We start from the raw sequence: 18,753 nt of genomic DNA, 5'->3' as shown, positions 1-18,753 counted from the left end.
TTGCTCCTCAGCAAAAGTTACTCACAATTAAAAATCCTGCCATAATTATCTGCATTATGCCAGGGACTGGAATTTTTACTTTAAAATTTCAGTACTGCAGAAGCTGATGTCACTTGCCAAGGAAAACTTCCCTCTAATTTGGCAAGGATACAGAAGTCCAATCAACTATAAATTGTAACAGTGGCTTACATTGCTAGTAGAGAAAGTTAGAAGAGACTTGGCTACATTTTTAGCACAGTCAAAGCAGCAATAGCTGGTCAAATGCTGGAAGCTTTGACTGAATTAACTGAAACACCAAGTGGGTGTGCATTACAGGAACCTGTCTAGTATCCTGAGCACAAATCGGTAAAGACAAGTAGCTTTTAGACATATAGATAAAAAATGCATATAAATGTGACTGTTCTTATTACTGCAAGCTAGGATTTTTCCCAGTAAAGAAAAAGAAAGGAAAAAAGGTGATAAGGAATTGATCCTACCACTAGTTTCCACCCCTTAGTACCCTTAGTTGTAAGTGTCAACTTCTGAGTTTCCATTTGCATTTGAAAGAAGTTTTTAACCATGATTTTTCACAAGTTACTACACCAAGAAGCTCAGAAACCAGCTATTAGATGAGAGGCAGAAAATGTATACTTAGTCTTCTGTAACTTTTCCTAACACCTGGTGTTCTGCTTAAGTTTCAGTGCCTGTAGAAATACCTGTCATAGTTGGCAGTTACAAATACGCTTGTGGCAGCAGGAAACAATTGGCTCAAACCCTGCTCGTTTTATTCAGTCAGCCTTTCTCTGGGGTTTGTTTTTTGTGCCAATATAAAAGAGAATTAAGTGCTCCATAAGGAAAGGAAAAGATTAAAACTCACCAGTTCTACCTACAGAACCACAAAACAGCATGTGCAATCATGATTAACAAAACATACATAAGATGTCTCAATTTCTCAAGACGATAAGCATTGTGAAAGCCTAAAACAATCCCTAACAGTTACGGCTTCTGCAATTTAACTCTGATAATAAAATACAATTCATGTCTTTTCTTTTCCCCATACAGAGTTTGTCTTGCACCAGTTTTTGCTGCAGTATTTGTTCAACTATGTTGAACAGCGGGACTACAGAATGAAGCACTCCAGTAGCAGCATAATTCCCACCACATCCATCTCCCATTATTATATGGGCATGAATATATCTAGAGAAGTCTGCGTTCTTGCTTCATGCAGCAAGAGAGTAGCCAGACACACCATGGTTACACAGCAATCATCAGCATGGCATTGCTGAATGATCCCACCACTGAAAACAGCAACTTGCTATCGTAGTCAAGTTTATTCCTTCTGTAAATCTCAAGTTGCTCGTTGCTCTGGGTGCTTCCGTCAACCATTGCCATTTCCCAATCTTAAATTTTGCTGGTTATTTTCCTAGAGATATTTAAGTGACTGCAGTTGCCAAGACAACTGCTTTATCAACACCAGCACCTCAGCTCATCTATCTTGGGCTTCCCTTCAGTTCACCATGACTTCTAGGAAATCAGCTGCCAGAAGCAGTTGTTTTGAAGTTTGTCTTTTTCTTTTTTAAGCTTTTATTAGCTTTTAAGATCTTCTGTCCTAAGAAACTCAACTTCCTTTAATAGGAACTTCTCTTCTGTAGAAAGAGATTTGTTTCAATTATACCCTCAGAAGAAAGGCTTCCTTTAAAGCTCGAAGTCTGATACCTTAAATTCCAGGGCACTGAGGTGATGAAGGAGAAGATATGATCACAGAGGTACACATCCAAACCAAGTTTATGCATGCCTGTGCTGTCACTTCCAATAATTTACTTAAGTCTCATTCTATTTTGTTTTCTGTTACCATGAGAAGCAGAGAGTGACTCAATATTTGTTAGAATACTTATCAAACTCAACTAGGCCTTTGAATCCACACACCCATATATGTGTATTTATACTTAAACATCACAGAACTTCCACCGTGAAACTAATAAGGGAGTTACAGGCACATTTTAACGAGGAAAGGCCTACACAGTCACTGCCGGCCTCTGGTCCCCAGGTAACCACGGAAGACTTTGGCCAGGTCTGCTGAGCTCAGCCTGCAGCCAAGGCCTCAGGAGACACCGCTCACTTCCTAAAAGCTTCACAAAAGTAAAAGTAGGGAAATAAGACCCTGAAGTACTCCACTTCCCCCAGTTCATCTGTGTTAGACATGAGAAAGAAAGTATCACTGGGTCACTTGCAGTATCTTATATCAGAATGCACATCTTGTAACACCAAAAGGATCAGCAGGAGCAGGTTAAGTTCTCCTGCCAACAAACCCACCAGCACTTTGGTACCACCACCACTCGGAGCAATACTAGGCAGCCTCTCGGCTTTACAAGGCCATCGTTGCTGCAATTCACACACAGATTTACAGCTGCAACTGAACGAGCCTCCCACCAGCGAGCCCGGACACCGGTGGCTGTTTAGCCATGGCAACGTGGGATTAGGCACGGGCTGCAAAACCAACTCATAAGCTGGGTCACTTCACAACTGGTATTAAATATCGAGCTGTCGCTACCAGACCACTGCGGTGCTTGAGACGGGTTGAATATGCCGTTGCTGCAATGCAGACGTACTTAAACGCTATAAAATGATCTCAACGGTTTAATACTGTAAGCCCTGGTTATTTGCCATGGTTGAAACAGTGTTAATGGAGAAAGCACCACGCTTTTCCTTTCACCTATTAATATAAAATTAACAAAATTAGAACAGGAAAGTACTTTATACTCTGCCCGAACCTCAAGCTCCACTGCAATCACATTAAGCTACAGTCAAACATTATTTTGGTGAATACGTGTAATAAGACAGCACTTATCAATACATTCAAAATTAAAGTGAAGAAGCCTTTAGCAGTTAGAAACACCAGCTTTCTTTATAAAAGGAAAGGTACCTGCAGGTCAGTTGTGCTGTAGTTTTCTATTTAAAGTGCTTACTAAGTGTAGAATTTGGCTTTCTGCCCATGTGTTTTAAGCTCAGTGTTGTGGCATAGCCTGGGTAATTGCACTTTGGGTGACAAGCATAACAGAACTCAGAGGCATGTCAATAATACACTTTAAACCTTGTCTTAACTTACTAGAACCAAATCTTGCTCTGCAAACACACCAGGTCCACAAAGCAAAGCACCAAGCTGCTCCCCTGGCCGTGCTACAGAGCCGTGAGCTGCTTCACACTTCCACACTTGACACAAATCCTGCGTGCCGGTTTCACTATGCTGAGAGGCTTTATTTTGAACCTAATCTTCAAAGCACAGGAGAGAAGACCTGGGGTGGTTGTAGTAGAAGAGCACAGGAGCTGGAACAATTAAGACAGTACAAGACAGAAATCCCAGAGGTGGGAAATGAAAAAGCTGGGTAGCTCTGAAATCAGTGCAGATCCCTCTGACATTTGAAGCGACGAGGCAGCCAAGGAATAGCTGTGTCTCCTCCAACATTCAGAAGTTTACCCAGATTATCTCCCGATACACTGTTTCTGAGAATTATTTGTGAAGCCTGCATAGCATAAGTCTCCCCCAGCAAGCCTACATGCCCAGGCCTTGACGGCTTTCTCTTCAACACCAGGAATGTCCCCCTCCTCCCCCAGGTTAAGTTACACAACCCCAGCTTTATTTTTGCTCTTAGAGAATTGCTACAGCTGCCTCATGGACAAAGTCTGTGCAGAGGAGTGTGACTTGTCAGTACATCAGGATCTGTGCTGGGGCGCTTCAGAAAACTGCTCAGTTTTTTTTTTTTTTTAATTCTTTTTTTAAACCAGGAATAAGTTCTTATTCCAAAAATCCCTTTGCTTTTGTGCTTAAGTAGCCTGAAAGCTATTTACTTGACAATTTCTTCAGCTATTCCAAATTTAAATACTGTACTTGTAAACATACAAGTTGAATTTGTTTTGGAAGAAAGCTTTCCCATGTGCTATTTATAAAAAGCAAAACGCTTTCTACCTACAGATTTAGTCAACTATGCTATTATAAGATATAACCATTTTATATAAAAATGCTAATTTACCCAGGATCATGCATACAAACCCATTACAGATAAGAGACTTGGTCCATATTCTATTCACTAAATTATACTGCCTCTTACTGTTGTCAAGGAACACTTTGGCCCTACCTTACAAAGCTACACAGAACCCCAACACTTCTAAATAACTCTTCCAGTCCTAGCCCCACAGCCTTCAGAAGAGCACTCCTTACAGTCCTCAACAGATCTAAACTAAGCATTGTATCGTCTCTTTCATCCTGTTTGTGCAGTACCCACAGACTGTTCTCGACAAGTGCCATGCTTCACCCACACAAAAGGCCTAACAGAGGATGAATTCTGGACTGTGCATCTCTTTCACCCAGTCCGACACCAGATTGTTGCCATTCACATTCAGAGTTAAGTGTGATACAGCAGTATTTAATAGCTGTACTAAAAAAAGGCTCCACACGACAGGTACTGAAGAAGGCCTGCTGACTGCTACCTAGCAGAAGACAATGCTTGGATGGCCATAGGAGCATCTAGTAACAGACACAAAGCCTTCCCAAAAGGAAGCAGCTCATCTCCCACAACTTTTTTATTTCAAGTTGGCATCTAGTCATCATTAATATAGCAAATTATGATCTAACCATGGATTAACAGTAGGCTTTAGGCTCCGCCTAAATTTTCTCGTCCTCAGTTTGACTGCATTACCACAGCTGCACAAGTAAGGTATTGCAACCAAGTAGTTTAACATAACTGAAGTCCTTTCCAATCATAAGGATTCTTCTTCTCAGTGCCACATCTATGCTCTTCTGCCATAGAATATTCTTATATATATATGTATATATTTATATATATATATGTATATATATATATATATATATATATATAAACAAATATATATGTATATATTTGTATGGAGAGGTAAGTTAAAATTACAAAAATAGACAGAAATGCTATCTACTCCGAGTTTGATCCAAGAAAGAAACAGTTAACTATTGCTCTTTCTAGAGTACAGAAGGCATTGATTTATACTCAAGTAAAGGAAAGGAAGAAAAACTCTAAAACTTATCAATACTCCCACCTATAATTCCTGCTGAACAATACAGCTAGATCACAAATAAACCTGTGCATGCAGGAGTCTGAGATATAATCGATGCAAATTCTAACACCTGAAGAGTTTTGTCCTGTCCACCAACCTCCACTCAGAACTCTGCTAGACTTACTGAAGTATTGCACACAGGTTCCCCCTAACATCACCAGCAAACTTGTTTTTGTTTTAATAGCAGAAATTAGCCACCTTTGAAGTCTTGATTAGAGTAGGCAGGTCAAAAATACTTCACTGCTCTCTTGGAAATAGGTGAAAGTCATCCACGTTCTTAAAGCTGATAGCTGCAGAGGGAAAGATGAAACAGAACAAGGCTAGGACACCAGGAGCTCTAATCAGGTCACACGTGGTGGCCTTATGTCAGCTCTCAGTCATGCCCCGAAGTTTAGCCAGCCCAGTACAGGGAATGAGACGAAGGAGGAGGGAGACACTTGGGATAGGCCTGGATCCCCAAATACCCCAAGACAGATAAAAATCAGCCTGACAGCATCATAATGATAAGTCTTTTGTAGCCAAGCACACCCAGATGCCTCTGCCATTGAGCATCTGACATATTAACACAGCGTTTCCTACCTGGACAGCAAGGAAGACTTCAAGCATATACCAAAAACTGTTGAGAAAATCCTTATGTGATGTTTCATTGCATCCCTGTCAGGCCTGAGAACAGGCAATGCCATGCTCTGGGATGGTTACAAACAGCCCTGAGCCCAACCTGGCCTGCCTCACCGCTCAGCAACATGCCTGCACCAGCCTGCTTAGCTGCAGCCTCTCCATGGATGTTCCTATTAAGCAGCACAGCTTTGCTGACTGCCAGCATGCTACTGATTTATTCCTTGAAGGCCAAATATGGTCCCCAGTTGAAAAGCCCCAGCAGAAGCATATTGCTCACAACACAGAAATGAACTGAACATCTACATACTTAGTAGGCACCGGATAATCTTACAACTTGGAGGAAAAGTTCAGTTTGAACAAGCTGAACATTAAGCAGTCTGCTTCAAATCAGTGAAATCCGAATATTACCTCTAACAGCACTAGAAGCCAGACTTATTCCATAACATCCAGGAGAAAGTGGCCAAGACCAGCAACCTATTGATCTCATCTCTCATCAGTAGTAGCCAATACAACTACAACCTCTTTCCAGCTGGAGAATAGCCATAGGTATACAGGTCCAAGACGCAAACTGTGCTGTTACTGACACTCGAAATGGAGCTCCAGAGTGACTTTCTGCAATGACCCCGAATAGGCTGGTGTTTAGCTCCTGACAAGCTTACCCATAATCCTCTGAGGATCAAAACAAACTTTATTAATGAATTTTGAAAAAGAATCCAGCCCATTTCACAGTGTAAAAGCCAGATGTTTGGTCTGAAGTCTATCTTACCTATCCAGCTTCCCCTAGTAGTGCCACTATCACCATAATTCAGGCCAAAGGCAGACAAGCTTCTTCCATAGAAATGGAAGACTGCTCCCAGCAGGAAAAAAAAAAAATAAAAAAAAAAAATCAGTTAAACTTCACAGAAAGCATATTAGTCAAATTTTGAAGCACATAAGCCTTCAGGTTTCTGGCAGTCATTGAAAAATGGAAATCATTCCATATGTTGGTCTCAAAGCTTTCATTTTTATATGCTTCATACAGCAATATAAAATGCCTAATTTCATTTAGAAGTTCACTAGTCTTTCATAAGGGAAGTGACAACAGGTCCTCTATAGAGGATTGTTTAAACATGACTGGGGTTGACTCAAGAAACAGCTACTTGACACTTACAGAATTATACAGGAGAAGAAATGTTACTGTCATTCACAGAATTTTAACACGTAAGCTTTCAAGAAGAGTTGAGCCTCAATGCCTTTTTCGCTTAGCATTTTGAATAACTTATGGCCACAATATGCATTACTGCCAGAAAGCCATAAAAAGGCAGATCCAACAAAAGTGGCAATATCACAAAGAACAGACAAGACTTCCTAACTTAACTAAGAAGCACCACGCATCTGAAACATTTGGGCATTTTGTTACTGCATGAATGAAAAATTAGAAGGGATTTAGATAATAGCTACAAGACACCTCAAAGGTCCAGAAGAGATGTTAACCTCTCAAGTTATCCTGCTTAGTGCACTACCAAAAGGCATTCAGCTACTAAGTGGGGGTATGGTTACTATTCTGCAAGAGAAATAATCAGGAGCATCAGGATGAAATTCAGTTTCCTTCAATACACTCTGAGAAGCTTTTTCTTTTAATAAAAGGTGTGTGCTTTTAGAGATGGTTATTCTAGCCAAGATAAGCAACAGTGTAGTTTACATCCGTGAATTAGAAGCATAGGTCAGCGGACTTGACACAAGAACAAATGCACCCACTCTGAACATGCTACGAGCGGCAGCTATGCCACTGCACAGCTCTGTTTTGACAAGGCCAAAGAGTGTGCTGCAAAAGAGAATCTCACTTCAGCCTCTGCCAGTTCTGATGGCGAAAGGCCTCCAGTTGTAGAAGAATATAAGAATAATTTAAAACCAAGAATCTTTGCATAGTGAGCATCTATCACAAAAGAATTGACCCAACAGCCAGTTAAACACCGGTCTTTCCACTATTCCAATACCCTGCTGGCAAAGAGTTTTTCAACTTAACCTTTCCAAAAATTTTGCTACAGTTACCATGAAAATGCACATTTTAAATTCTTTAACCAGGATATGTATCTTAGCTAGGATAAGTCACATGGTATCGCTAACATCTCTCCACTGCTATGATTTCAAAGTTGCATCTCTGCAGTAAGAGCCCTTCACTTGAAGCTCTAAATGACCTGTATGAGAACAAAATAGACCATTGGGAATATCACGTCATGCTTTCAGTACTAACACCTTAAGGAGTAAGGCAGCCTGCCTGCCAGCTCTCTTTGTTAATCACAATGATATCTGAAAGCATGATTCACTTACAATAGCCCCTGCATGATCCCCTTGTTCCCCCATGTGATATCCTCAACTTAAAAAAAAAAAAAAAAAAAAAAAAGTAAGTTTCAGAAAGTCCTGGTTACGTTACAACTCAAGCAGAGATCCCAAAGTATCCTACTCATAACCTAATTCAGTAGCTTTACCATTTTCCTCCATTTTGGTCAAATCCAAATGCATTTCAATTATTTTAGAAAGTCAGGCTCGTTATTGCTGCTACTGCTGCTTCAGGGGAAGGCACACAAGGTCACTGTTAGGACCACTGAACTGGTCTGGTTGGACTGGACATTCTCAGTAAGCAGCTACTGCTAAAGCTTAGTGAGATTAACAGCAATTCCTCTGACTGATATTGCTGGACAAAAACGAAGTACTAGAACTGTGGAAGCAGCAAGCTAATTTTGTGAATACTCATATGTCTGTGCATGTACATCTGATCACACATAGCCCAAATTATACATAATAAAGCCTCTTGTCCATCCACAACACCGTCCATCTGTAACTTGGTTATACTTCCATATGCAAGTCAGTCGCATTCAAGTTCATCAGCAAGCCTCCACCATTTAGTCCACACCATTCATTATCATGAATACCTGAGGACAGCCAAAAACCACAGAGCCAAACTGCATGTCAAAAACGCCTGAGTTAGGGTTCAACAAACAGTTTTTTCTGGCATTTCCTACTTTCCAGATAGGAAATGAGCATCATGCAGTAGGTTTAAAATGCTACTAAAAAGGAGATAATCCGTGTGAATCTATCTCCCTGTAAGATAGTGGGCAGCGTAAGCGTGACTTAGAAACAGCAAGGTAAGAACATGCTTGAGCTTTGGAGAGTTACAGAAGTTGTCTCACACTCAAACACCCATCACACAGTGTCACTGCATACTGGAGAACTTAAGGGTTTAACAGCTGAACAAAAAATTAAGACTACACTTAACACTATAAAATCAAGAACTTCCACTAATTCCCAGAATATTAACCAAACCTAAAAGTACCTATATGCTTTTAATTACTCCCTTGAACAGACTGGCAAGAACTTTTCAGAGGCACAGTTCTTTGAACTGCTACCCAAGAAAAAGATCATGTTGTATTTTACCTTGTCTGAGGATCACTCTGTGCAAACTCATGGAAATAGAGCCAAACAATGGAAAAAAATTGCAAGCCAACAGTACTCAATCTTTCCAAGTGGAAAGCTTTCCATTTTCAGTCTAATGGCAGAGGTGGGCTGTGCCACAGCTTTTCCTCTTGCCATACAGCAGTGCCTAATTGCACGTATGCCTGTATTTTCAGGTAGCAAGAGATTGGCAAATCATTATCTGCCTTCAGAGCATACACAAGAATCCCACCTGGCTGAGAAAAGCCCTAGGGGAAGAACTAGGAGCTGGCTGCCATCATTACCTTGCCTGCTGCCTCCTGAGGAGAGGCAGCTGCCCTGAAGAAAGTGGTCTGGAGGGGTCTGTGCAGCCCACAGGTGTAGCCTGCCAAAAATCTACATGCAACAGCACAGCAAGAGTCAGTCAGGCACTTCTTAGGCCTTTGAGCCAGAGATCATAACTGTGCTTAGTGTCAGTGAACCAGCATCAGGAGCAGCATCTTCCCTCCCTGTTTGCAGATAGCTTAGCTGTTCTTCCACTTCGGGGACCGCCAGCTCCACATGGGAGCTCTTGAGACCTGCAGCAGCAGTTCCACGTTCTGTTTGTAAGCAGTTCCTTGCCCCTTAGTTGCAAACCTCTGCTTATTAGCATCAATGATACCTAAAGGCAACAAAAATTGAAAATTAAGTGCATGGCGAGAAATTCTCTAGGATCTTGCAATTCAGAGGCTTGTAGAAGTCAGCTTTTGTGCAGACAGTACCACACATTTTTTTCTTGGCATCAAGTAATATTTTTGTGAAGTTAGAATTATGTAACTGGTAGAACATTTAAATGATCAAGAAATTTCTATTTGCTTAATTTCAAGCTTTCTGGGCACTGGCCTACAGTACCAAATTTTTAAACATGGCACTCATTCTTGCTATCAGACAGGTGAGAGAAAGTTCTGTATTGATCTCCTGCTCTGAAAAAAATTATTCCCACATATTGCAAATTGCTTTGAATTCAAGCAAATCCCTTGGAAGAAGCTGAGATCCAACAATACAGAACTCAGCACATGGTGAAAGACTTACAAAAACCATGGAAAACAATGCCTCAGCCCCCAAATTACTTGAGAAAACTGAGCATAATGCTTGCTTTCCCCCCACACCAGCTTATGTGTCAAGACTTGCTCATTCAAGTAGCAAAAATACCTTCTGAAATAATTTGCCTTAAGAAAAGAACTATCAAACAGCAACTCTAACAATACAGCTAATTTTGCTTGTTTCCTTTCATGTGAGGTATACTCATTTTCATCTACCCAGCCCAAATCACCTCTGAAGGAGCTTTTAATATTGACTCTTGCTCTACATTAAACATGCCTCTCGACACAGCATACTTGGTCAAACTGTGCTTTTAGGCAGTGCTACGTGATTAATAGGAAATTTTACAAACAGGAACTTTGTTACCTGCACATTCACCGAGGGGTTTGCTCACGGCCTAAGCAGAACACTATTCAACTATGAAATGAGAAAACTTGCATTTCTAAAAGACAGAAGTTGTGCTGCACAGGTACAACTGCAGCAAACGTACAAAGCTTTAAGTAAGCCACCAGGAAGCATGTCCTAATAGTCCTGCTACTGTCCTGAGAGCATCACTTTACTAAAACACTCAGCAGTTTCAGTCCCCAGGCTTTGAAGGCTCAAGCATTAAAGTATGACATTGATTTCAAAGCAGACTGAGGGACACATTACCCAGAGACCAACTGGCAATTGATATGGCAAAAGTTTCACCATACAGAAGCCTCAGCCACTGATATCTATCACAACTAGCACCTATCACCACCAGACTGCAGCTTAATAATTTCTGTTGTACTGCTTAAATGCAGCAGATGTGGAAAAAAAGTGACTTGAGGTGGCACAAACAAACTGTTTACACACAGTTCTGCAGACTACAGTGCAATCTGCTCCTCCACTACACAGTTATTGTCTGCAAAGCCAGAGGAACATATTCTCATAATTTCAAGAGCAATTCACATCTAGTGCATAGCTCAAGAGCCTGATACAGAGATCTGTTCCATCACACCACGTTCTCCCCAGCTGAAGAAACAACTCCATCTATGACCTGGCAGGAAATGTTTTATTCTGAGAAGTCTTCCCTTTGTCATTCAAAAAAAACTCAACAGCTGAGTCAGCTGTGAGGAAATCATACCTTAAATACCCTAGGTCTACCCACCTCTCTCCTTTAAGCAAGTTCTGGATAAGTCATGGACCAAAAATTAAGTTCACCTATTGCAATCAAGTACCTGTAGCCCAATACAATCAACTTAGGCCAGAATGCTGGCAGAAACTTTGGTCAGACAACTGACAGGCAACTCCTTGCTGACAGGAACTGCTGGACAGATATTTGCTCTCATCCTGGGACCTCTTTGCAGGACTTAACATCACTAACTACGTGATGCTGTTGTCTCCCCAGCAGGGAACGAGAGGTAACCGGTGCACAAGACAGCTTAACTCCTTCCTCAAGGGTGGTAATCTGGAATTCAAGCAAAGGGTTGCCCAAAATGTTATTCCCAGTCAGTAGCCACAGAAAGTCACTAAATAAGCCAGAGAGTGATGAGGAGAAGATAGCCATGTAGACATGCCTGGACTCATGACACAGCCTCTGCCGCAGATGTGCGCCTTCAGCTAACTGCATAATGGGGACAAGAGGTTCAGGACTACTCTGTCCCACGCCAAGCTCCATCTGAAACAGTCGTTTCCAAAAGCTCCTACCCTACTCCTCCAGCCGAGAGGTCCTGAACTACAAAGATCTGCAGCAGAACTAAGCAGGATAGGGTAGTTGATGATATAAGCTTAGCAAAGATAGGTTGTTGAAGTTTTCAGAAGTCACTGGTTTTATTATGGCCTGCACTAAGGTACTGGTATTTTAAAAGCACTAAGCAGGGCATGTTTTCTCCTCAAATTTATCAAATGATACAGTTGCTGGATAGACAACTGAAACCAGAGTCGGTTGAAATGTTAGACCAGCTTTGAACAGCAGTAGCTCCTCTCAAAGAGGTGCAGAGAGAGCACTTCGCTCATTTCAGTGTATTCAGCTAGTTCAACAATCCATAGAGAAAGGTCGTATTTCTCCAAGAATAAATGAGGTGCCAAAAGCTGATGTTACCAGTTCTGAAAGCTTCATGACCATGAATCAAGCATTTGTATTCCCAATCAAGCATCGCTAACACTTCCTTTATTAAAGTCACTTTAAATGCAGGTGTTCCTCAAAATATCTGCACTTAACCAAAATATTTTGTACTTTTCTTCCAGCCCCCGGCCTCGAACTACACCTCAAGCAAGTGGAAGAAAATTGTCAAACCCTCACTGCCATGGAATTCTACGCAATTACACAATGTAAGTTTTTATTTTTACTATTATTTCAAATTCTACTTACCTAATCTTAGAAAACTAAAAATGTAGAACAGGATAAAGTAAGATATTTAATTTATCAAGCCAAGAAGCCTTAAAGATAGATCAGATACTGATTCGAAGTAGCATTCACCTCAAATATATGAGTATGTCATGAAGTTAACCCTACCAAACAAAGTTTCAGTCTTACCAGTCTTATCTCTAAAATGTTCACTAAGCCAAGCCTAACATATCCTAAGGTTTACCTTAAAGGCTCAATACCAAGAAAAGTCAGGAACTTCACAATCAGGACAACAGGAGTCCTTCTCTCTTGGGAGAAAATATGGGTCTAAAGACTGCTTTTTGAGGAACTGAGAATTTAGGATGTTACCAAAACAAAACAACCAGGCATGGTTCCTCATAGAGAAGACATCAGGAACTCCATAGGACAGGCTCTGGTCACACTGCCTGAAGGGAATTCTCTGCTGCAGAGGGGATGGAGGCATCATGAGACCTCCTACTCTCAAATAGGAGAATAATTTAGAGGAAGGGCCCTACATACAGATCAGGGACACCAAACAGCAGAAGAGCCATCGCAGTCACAGTTCTGGGGTAAGATAACACCAGCACTCATGCCAAGATCTGCACGTGCTAGAGGCACATCCTCAAGACATTTCACTGGCTGCTTCAGCTTTCTTTCCAAGAACAATTACAAACGCATGGACCAGGCGACTCCTAAACTATTTTGACGCCTTCGTGATGTCTCTGAAAAAAATGATGACTAATCCAAGTGCAGGAAGAGGTGGCCAGTCCATTCCGATGTAGAAATGGCCCAGTTACCAATCCAGGACTGCAGGGACTTCCTGACAAAGTAATAATGGAGGTGAGTCTAAGAATATACATATCACACCTACATGAGTAAGCCAGCCAACTCATTACAAAAGGAAAGCCTCGTGCCAAAACCTTCCCTTCCTTCCAAACAATGAGGCCGAACTGAACGTGACTCAAATCCATTATTCCCCAAGCTACAGGTTATTTTGGTTTTGTGGGACAGAGTGCTTAAACCCTGGTCCAGAGAGGCCAAGAGGCACCGAAGATGCGTGTTAGCCAAGCAAAGAGATCCCCCGAGCTTTTGTTTGGTTTGACAGAAGCCAAAGGGCTCGCTGGCAGGACAGGGAAGATGTCAAAGGTACTGCTAAATCGGTAGCTCCTGGGAGATAGGACCTGAAGGTGACATGCTTTTGCCAGAGCCCAAGTGGCCACAAAGTGCAGAGAGATGCCCAGCACAACACATCCTCCGCTTCACCACAGGCTTTTGTTTCTTTTAAGGAAAACGTGCCGGCCTCCTTTAACTCCTGTTCCTCTCGGGCGAGGAGGTGCCAGATTTCTCGCCTTCTGCATTTACAAGAGGGGAAATGACAACCACCAAAGTTTTTTTGGGCTCACAGGAAGGTCGAGAGGAATTGAAAGCGGTTATCTACCTTCACCCACAGAGCGCTGCCGTGGCCCTCCGAGGGCCGGCCTCTGAAGTTTGGGGAGGGAAGGGCGGACAACCAGAGGGGACAAAACCACCCCAAAACCCCAAGGCAGAGCGCTGCAGCCACACCAAGCCCCGACAACAACAACACAGCCCGGCACCCCCAGCCCACCCCTACGGCGACCATGGTGGTGGTGGTGGGGGGGGGGGGGGGGCTTTAAGTAAAAACACAGCGAGTGGGTTAAAAATATTGGGGTGGAAAAAAAAAGCAGAAAATCAAGCAAAACAAGGCCGGGAGCTGCGGCTTCGCCCCAAACCACCCCCCCCCCCCCGGGGGCGAGGCCCCGGGCTCGGAGGGCTCCAAGTGACCGCCGGGGGGCGCGGCCCGGCGGGGGGAGGCCGGGACCCGCCGGCGGCGACAAAGAGGCCGGGGAGGGGAGGGGAGGGACGGGGAGGGCCGGGGCCGGGGCCGGGGCGGCGGTGCCCGAGGTGCCGGGGTCCGGTCGGGCGGCGTACCTTGAAGTACCCCCCCTCGTAGAGGGTGTTGGGCGGCCCGAAGATCGCCACCTCCCAGTTGTAGAGGTCGGACTCGTCCACCAGGGTGATGCGGAAGCCCTCGACCGGCTCCTCCTGCAGCGACTTCAGCTCCAGCATCAGCGCCTTCTGCGAGCTGCTCATCTGCTGCTGGGCCATGGCGCGGCCCCCGCCGCCTCCTCCTCCTCCTCCTCCTCCTCTTCCTCCTGCTGCTGCTGTTACTGCTGCTGCTGCTGCTCTGCCTCCTGCTGCTGCTGCTGCTCCTTCTCCTCCTGCTGCTGCCGCCCCTGCTGCTGCCGCCCCTGCCCCCGCTGCTCCTGCCCCGCCGCTGCCTCCCCGCTGCCCCCCGCCCCGCCCCGCGCTGCCGGCCCCCGCCGCCGCCACTTCCTTTTGTGACGGCGCCCGCTCGGCGCTGACCTCAGCGCGCCGCGACACGCCCCCTGCCCCGCGTGGCCACGCCCACCCCCCACGTGGCCACGCCCACTCCTCCCTTACAGCCACGCCGCGCTCCCCTCTAACCACGCCCACACCCCTCGTGTAACCACGCCCACATCGGTGTAACCACGCCCGTCAATGTGTAACCACGCCCGCTCCCCCGTGTAACCACGCCCACCCCCTGTGTAGCCACGCCCTCTCTCCTCATAGCCACCCCTTCCCGCGGCGCTCACGCCCGCTCCCCGCGTAGCCCCGCCCCGCTCCTTTAGCCACGCCCCCGCCCTCGTTCTTAAAGGGACAGCACCCCCCCCCCCCCCCCCCCCGCTCCTCTCGCCCCTGCTCCCCCCCCCTCCCAGCATGGCCGCCATGTTCTCGGTGGTGGCTGCTGGAGGGGGAGGGAGGAGCAGGAGCCGGGGTGGGGGTGGGGGGCGGGGAGGTGTTTTCCTACAGAGTCTGGTGTGCACAGAGGTTGTTTTGGGAAGCGGCCAAGTCTGTCCCAGCACCCCATAGCAATCCATAAACACCCAATGGTGATATCAGAGCCATGCTCCCATAGACATCAGTGCTGTTTACACAAAGCTCCACAGGTGCACGAGGTGCCACGGCCAGAAAGTAGCTGGGTTCCTTCCTCCCATCCTCCCCAGGAGCAAAGACACCCCCAGGGGCACGGCGGTGCACACCACAGCTCCACACGCAGTGCTGTGAACTCGAAGGTGAAGACCTCAGACGGTGCCTGCGAGCTCGTGTCCCTTAGCAAGCCTTTATGGAATCAGAGAACAAAGCGATGATCCAGAAGGAGGACAAGCAGCACAGCACCACTGCAGATGGCACGAGTCTGGGTCTTGCTTCTGGAAGCGTTAATGCACGCACCTGCCTGTCAGCATATGGGGCCACTCAGCTGCTTGCAGCGTGCCTGGCACGGGCGCACGTGTGAGCTGGAAGTCTTTCTCCGGCCAAGACAGGAGAAATAGTGAGGAGGTAACACGGCATCGACAGGGAAAAGTTGATGTGTATTACCTGATACGGAATTAAAGTGGTTCTAACGAGGATAATTTTAATAGTCAAATGCTATAATGAGTTCTGAATTACTTGTAATGTCCCCCAAAACATCAGAGTTACTAGAAGGCTATTTCTGTTCTTTGTGTACTTGTGGTTAAATAAAAACTGTGGATGAAGGAACGTAAAAATCGTATAATGATGTAAATGGGTGGCATTGGATTACGTGGAGTCTAGGGATTAAATGGTAAAGGACCTTGAGATGCTGCAATACAGAGAGAGATTGAGGAATGTTTACTTTAGAGATGAGATTAATTAAAAAGATCAAAGCAGTCACAGGAACCAAGAACAACAGGGCACTCAACAGGGACTGTCCAGAAAGTGGGAACTGATAAAGGGGAATAGTTAACTTCTCTGGACTGTGGGACTCTGTGCTGCAGGATGTTACTCTGTCCAGGACTCGGTCCTTAATCCATTTCTGCTAATCCATCATTCTGCACATGGCAGAGTTTCTTCACCTTGTGGTGGCCAAAGCTCCTTGGACAAACAGCCTAGAGAAGGTGTGCCTGACCACCCCTCCACCCCTGTGTAGCTTCACCCCCTCTGCCTTTCCTCCACCACCACTCGCTGCTTTCCTACCCTGAGGACAGCCCTAGGGGTAACCATTAGACCTGTAGTCCACCTTTTCCAGACCCATGGACTTTCTTGAATGTGTGGGATAGCTGTCACGGATCTGGTGGTGATCTGGGGCAGCCTGTGCTGCAGGTCGACTCTGAAGTCCCCTCCTGGCACTGGGAGCCATGTCTCACTTCCCAGACCGTGGCCCTGGGAGGAGGCAGCATGCTTGCTCCGTACACCAGCTGTTACCAGGACAAATTTGCCATTGTCCCTGTGGCAAGCACAGCTTGCTCCCTTCCCTCCTCCTGCCACTGCTCTCCTTGTACTCCACCACCTCTTCCAGCTCTCCCCAAGGAGGCCCCCATCACCTTCTCCAGAGATGCTCTGTAGCCAGCACTAGTGCCTGGTCCTGAGCCTGTGGCTGTAAAACACTGGCACAGGTTTGCAGAAAGCTGTTTAATTCTGTTCTCACGCCTTCAGCCTGTGGGCTGGACGTCTCGATCACAAACACTTCCACTTTGCTTGCGTGGCTGAGAAGCTGTTTGTTGGAGGAGCTCTGCAGAGGTCAGGCTGTGTCATGCTGGGAATATTTTCTGCCAGGAGCTCAGTCCCATATTATTTACATCTTGGGTTGATGGAGTTAACGTCTTGATGATACGGGATCAGGCTGACTGGCAGGACATGTGGGCCAGGAGCCGAGTGCTCCCTTGGTGGCAGGTGCTTCCATCACTGCTGGCTTTGGCTACCCTTCTTAGTGCCTCAACATCTGGGCCACATCTGGAAGGGCTGCAGGCACGGTGCTCTCAGCAGTGAGAGAAAGCATTTCAGCTCTGCCTGTCACGTCCCATCCATCTGCAACGAGTCTCTGGCTTCATCCCACTTCTTTCCAACCCAACAGCCCCCTCCCAGCTGCCTCATTACTGTTCCCTGCTCCTCAAACCCTATCAGCCCCATTTATGCCTCCGTCCCCACCTCCCAAATGTCCAGGTTTAATGTTATGGACAATATCGTTCTCAAATGACTCAGCGCCCATTTCCAGCCACCCCTCCACATGCCCTGCTCTCATTGCGGATGGGTCCAGGGAAGCACCCAACCTGGAGAGCCACACCGTGCCCTTTCCCACTGATGTTACAGTGCAAGGATTTTCGTGCGCTGCTTCGTTAACACCATTTCCCAGCTTCTGAACAAATGTGGCTTTGCCCAGAGGACAATATAGGGGTGATCTGAACAGCTGGAGCCAAACCCTTTTGGGATAGTGCTTGCCCCTATTTCTGTGGTAATTGAAAGAGATTTCCTTGCAGCCAGCCTCCAATGCAGGCTGAACCAACTCAATGGTGGGAAGGATGGGAGAAGCAGAGTTTGTCACCATTCAGGACTTATCTCCACCTGCTGCCTGTCTCGAATGTTAACGAAAGAGGTAATCATGCAAGGCAGAAAGTAAAGAAAACCCTGGTGTATTCAATAGGGCAGGCTGAAAAATTTCCATCAGGCCTGCTTTTAGAGGGAATACTGATTTTTTCTCCCATTTTTTTTTTTCTCTTTTACAAAAACATCCACTTATCACAGAAAATAGAACCAATCGAAGAAACGGAGTGTTGGGAAGCCTGGGCACTGCTCTCCCACAGACAGGCACTGCATGCCAGCGCATGGGGTTCTCTGTGTGGTATGCTCTGCCTCAAACTTGTTCTCTCTCCATTTTATTTATTTATTTATTTTTTCCTGAAGGAACAGCTTTGCTCTTTGGCCTCAGAAAAGGTGAAATAGGGTTTGGTGTAGGGATGTGTGGCTCCAGGAAGGAAGCCTCAGCAGCAGAGGAGAAGGCTACACGTGCCATTAATCCAGCTCCCAGACAAAGAGCTGGTCTCTGTAAACTGGACCTTGGATGCCACTGGTGCCTTAAGTAAATCTGAGATGAAAACTTCTCTTCAAGCCCTTTCTGCTTTGTTCTCATCATCTGTATTTAATATCTCTCTTCCTCTTCTCTTTCCTCCTTCCTAAGCGCCGCATTCATGAACAACGACAAACTGAGAGTTAACTCTGCTTAGCAACAGCAGAAGTCTGCCACGGGAGCTTTGGGAAGGTGAATGCTGCCTCGGTGTCACACTGGAGGGTTACTGCCCTGTGAGCTGGCAGAGAGAGGGGACAAGAGGTGGGAAAAGAGGGCAGGACCCCCCTACGCTGCTCAGATCCCAGGGTGCAATCAACTCGCATGATTTTCTACAGAGCTTTAT

General features: G+C 45.4%; 1 protein-coding gene across 1 annotated transcript in view; it reads right to left on the bottom strand.

Annotated features, from left to right (window-relative positions):
• Positions 1 to 14,638, bottom strand: part of UBE2R2 (ubiquitin conjugating enzyme E2 R2) — a 50,934-nt gene extending 36,296 nt beyond the window's left edge. The window contains exon 1 of the mRNA XM_032206256.1: positions 14,456 to 14,638. Within this exon, the coding sequence (XP_032062147.1) occupies positions 14,456 to 14,632 (177 nt within the window). The 5' untranslated portion in view covers positions 14,633 to 14,638. The remainder of the gene's footprint in view (positions 1 to 14,455) is intronic.
• Positions 14,639 to 18,753: the final 4,115 nt, after the last annotated feature.

The sequence above is a fragment of the Aythya fuligula genome, chromosome Z (assembly GCF_009819795.1).
Source record: "Aythya fuligula isolate bAytFul2 chromosome Z, bAytFul2.pri, whole genome shotgun sequence".
Lineage (NCBI taxonomy): Eukaryota > Metazoa > Chordata > Aves > Anseriformes > Anatidae > Aythya > Aythya fuligula.
Note: the sequence above shows the minus strand (reverse complement) of the source record. Positions and strands in the feature narration are given on the sequence as shown.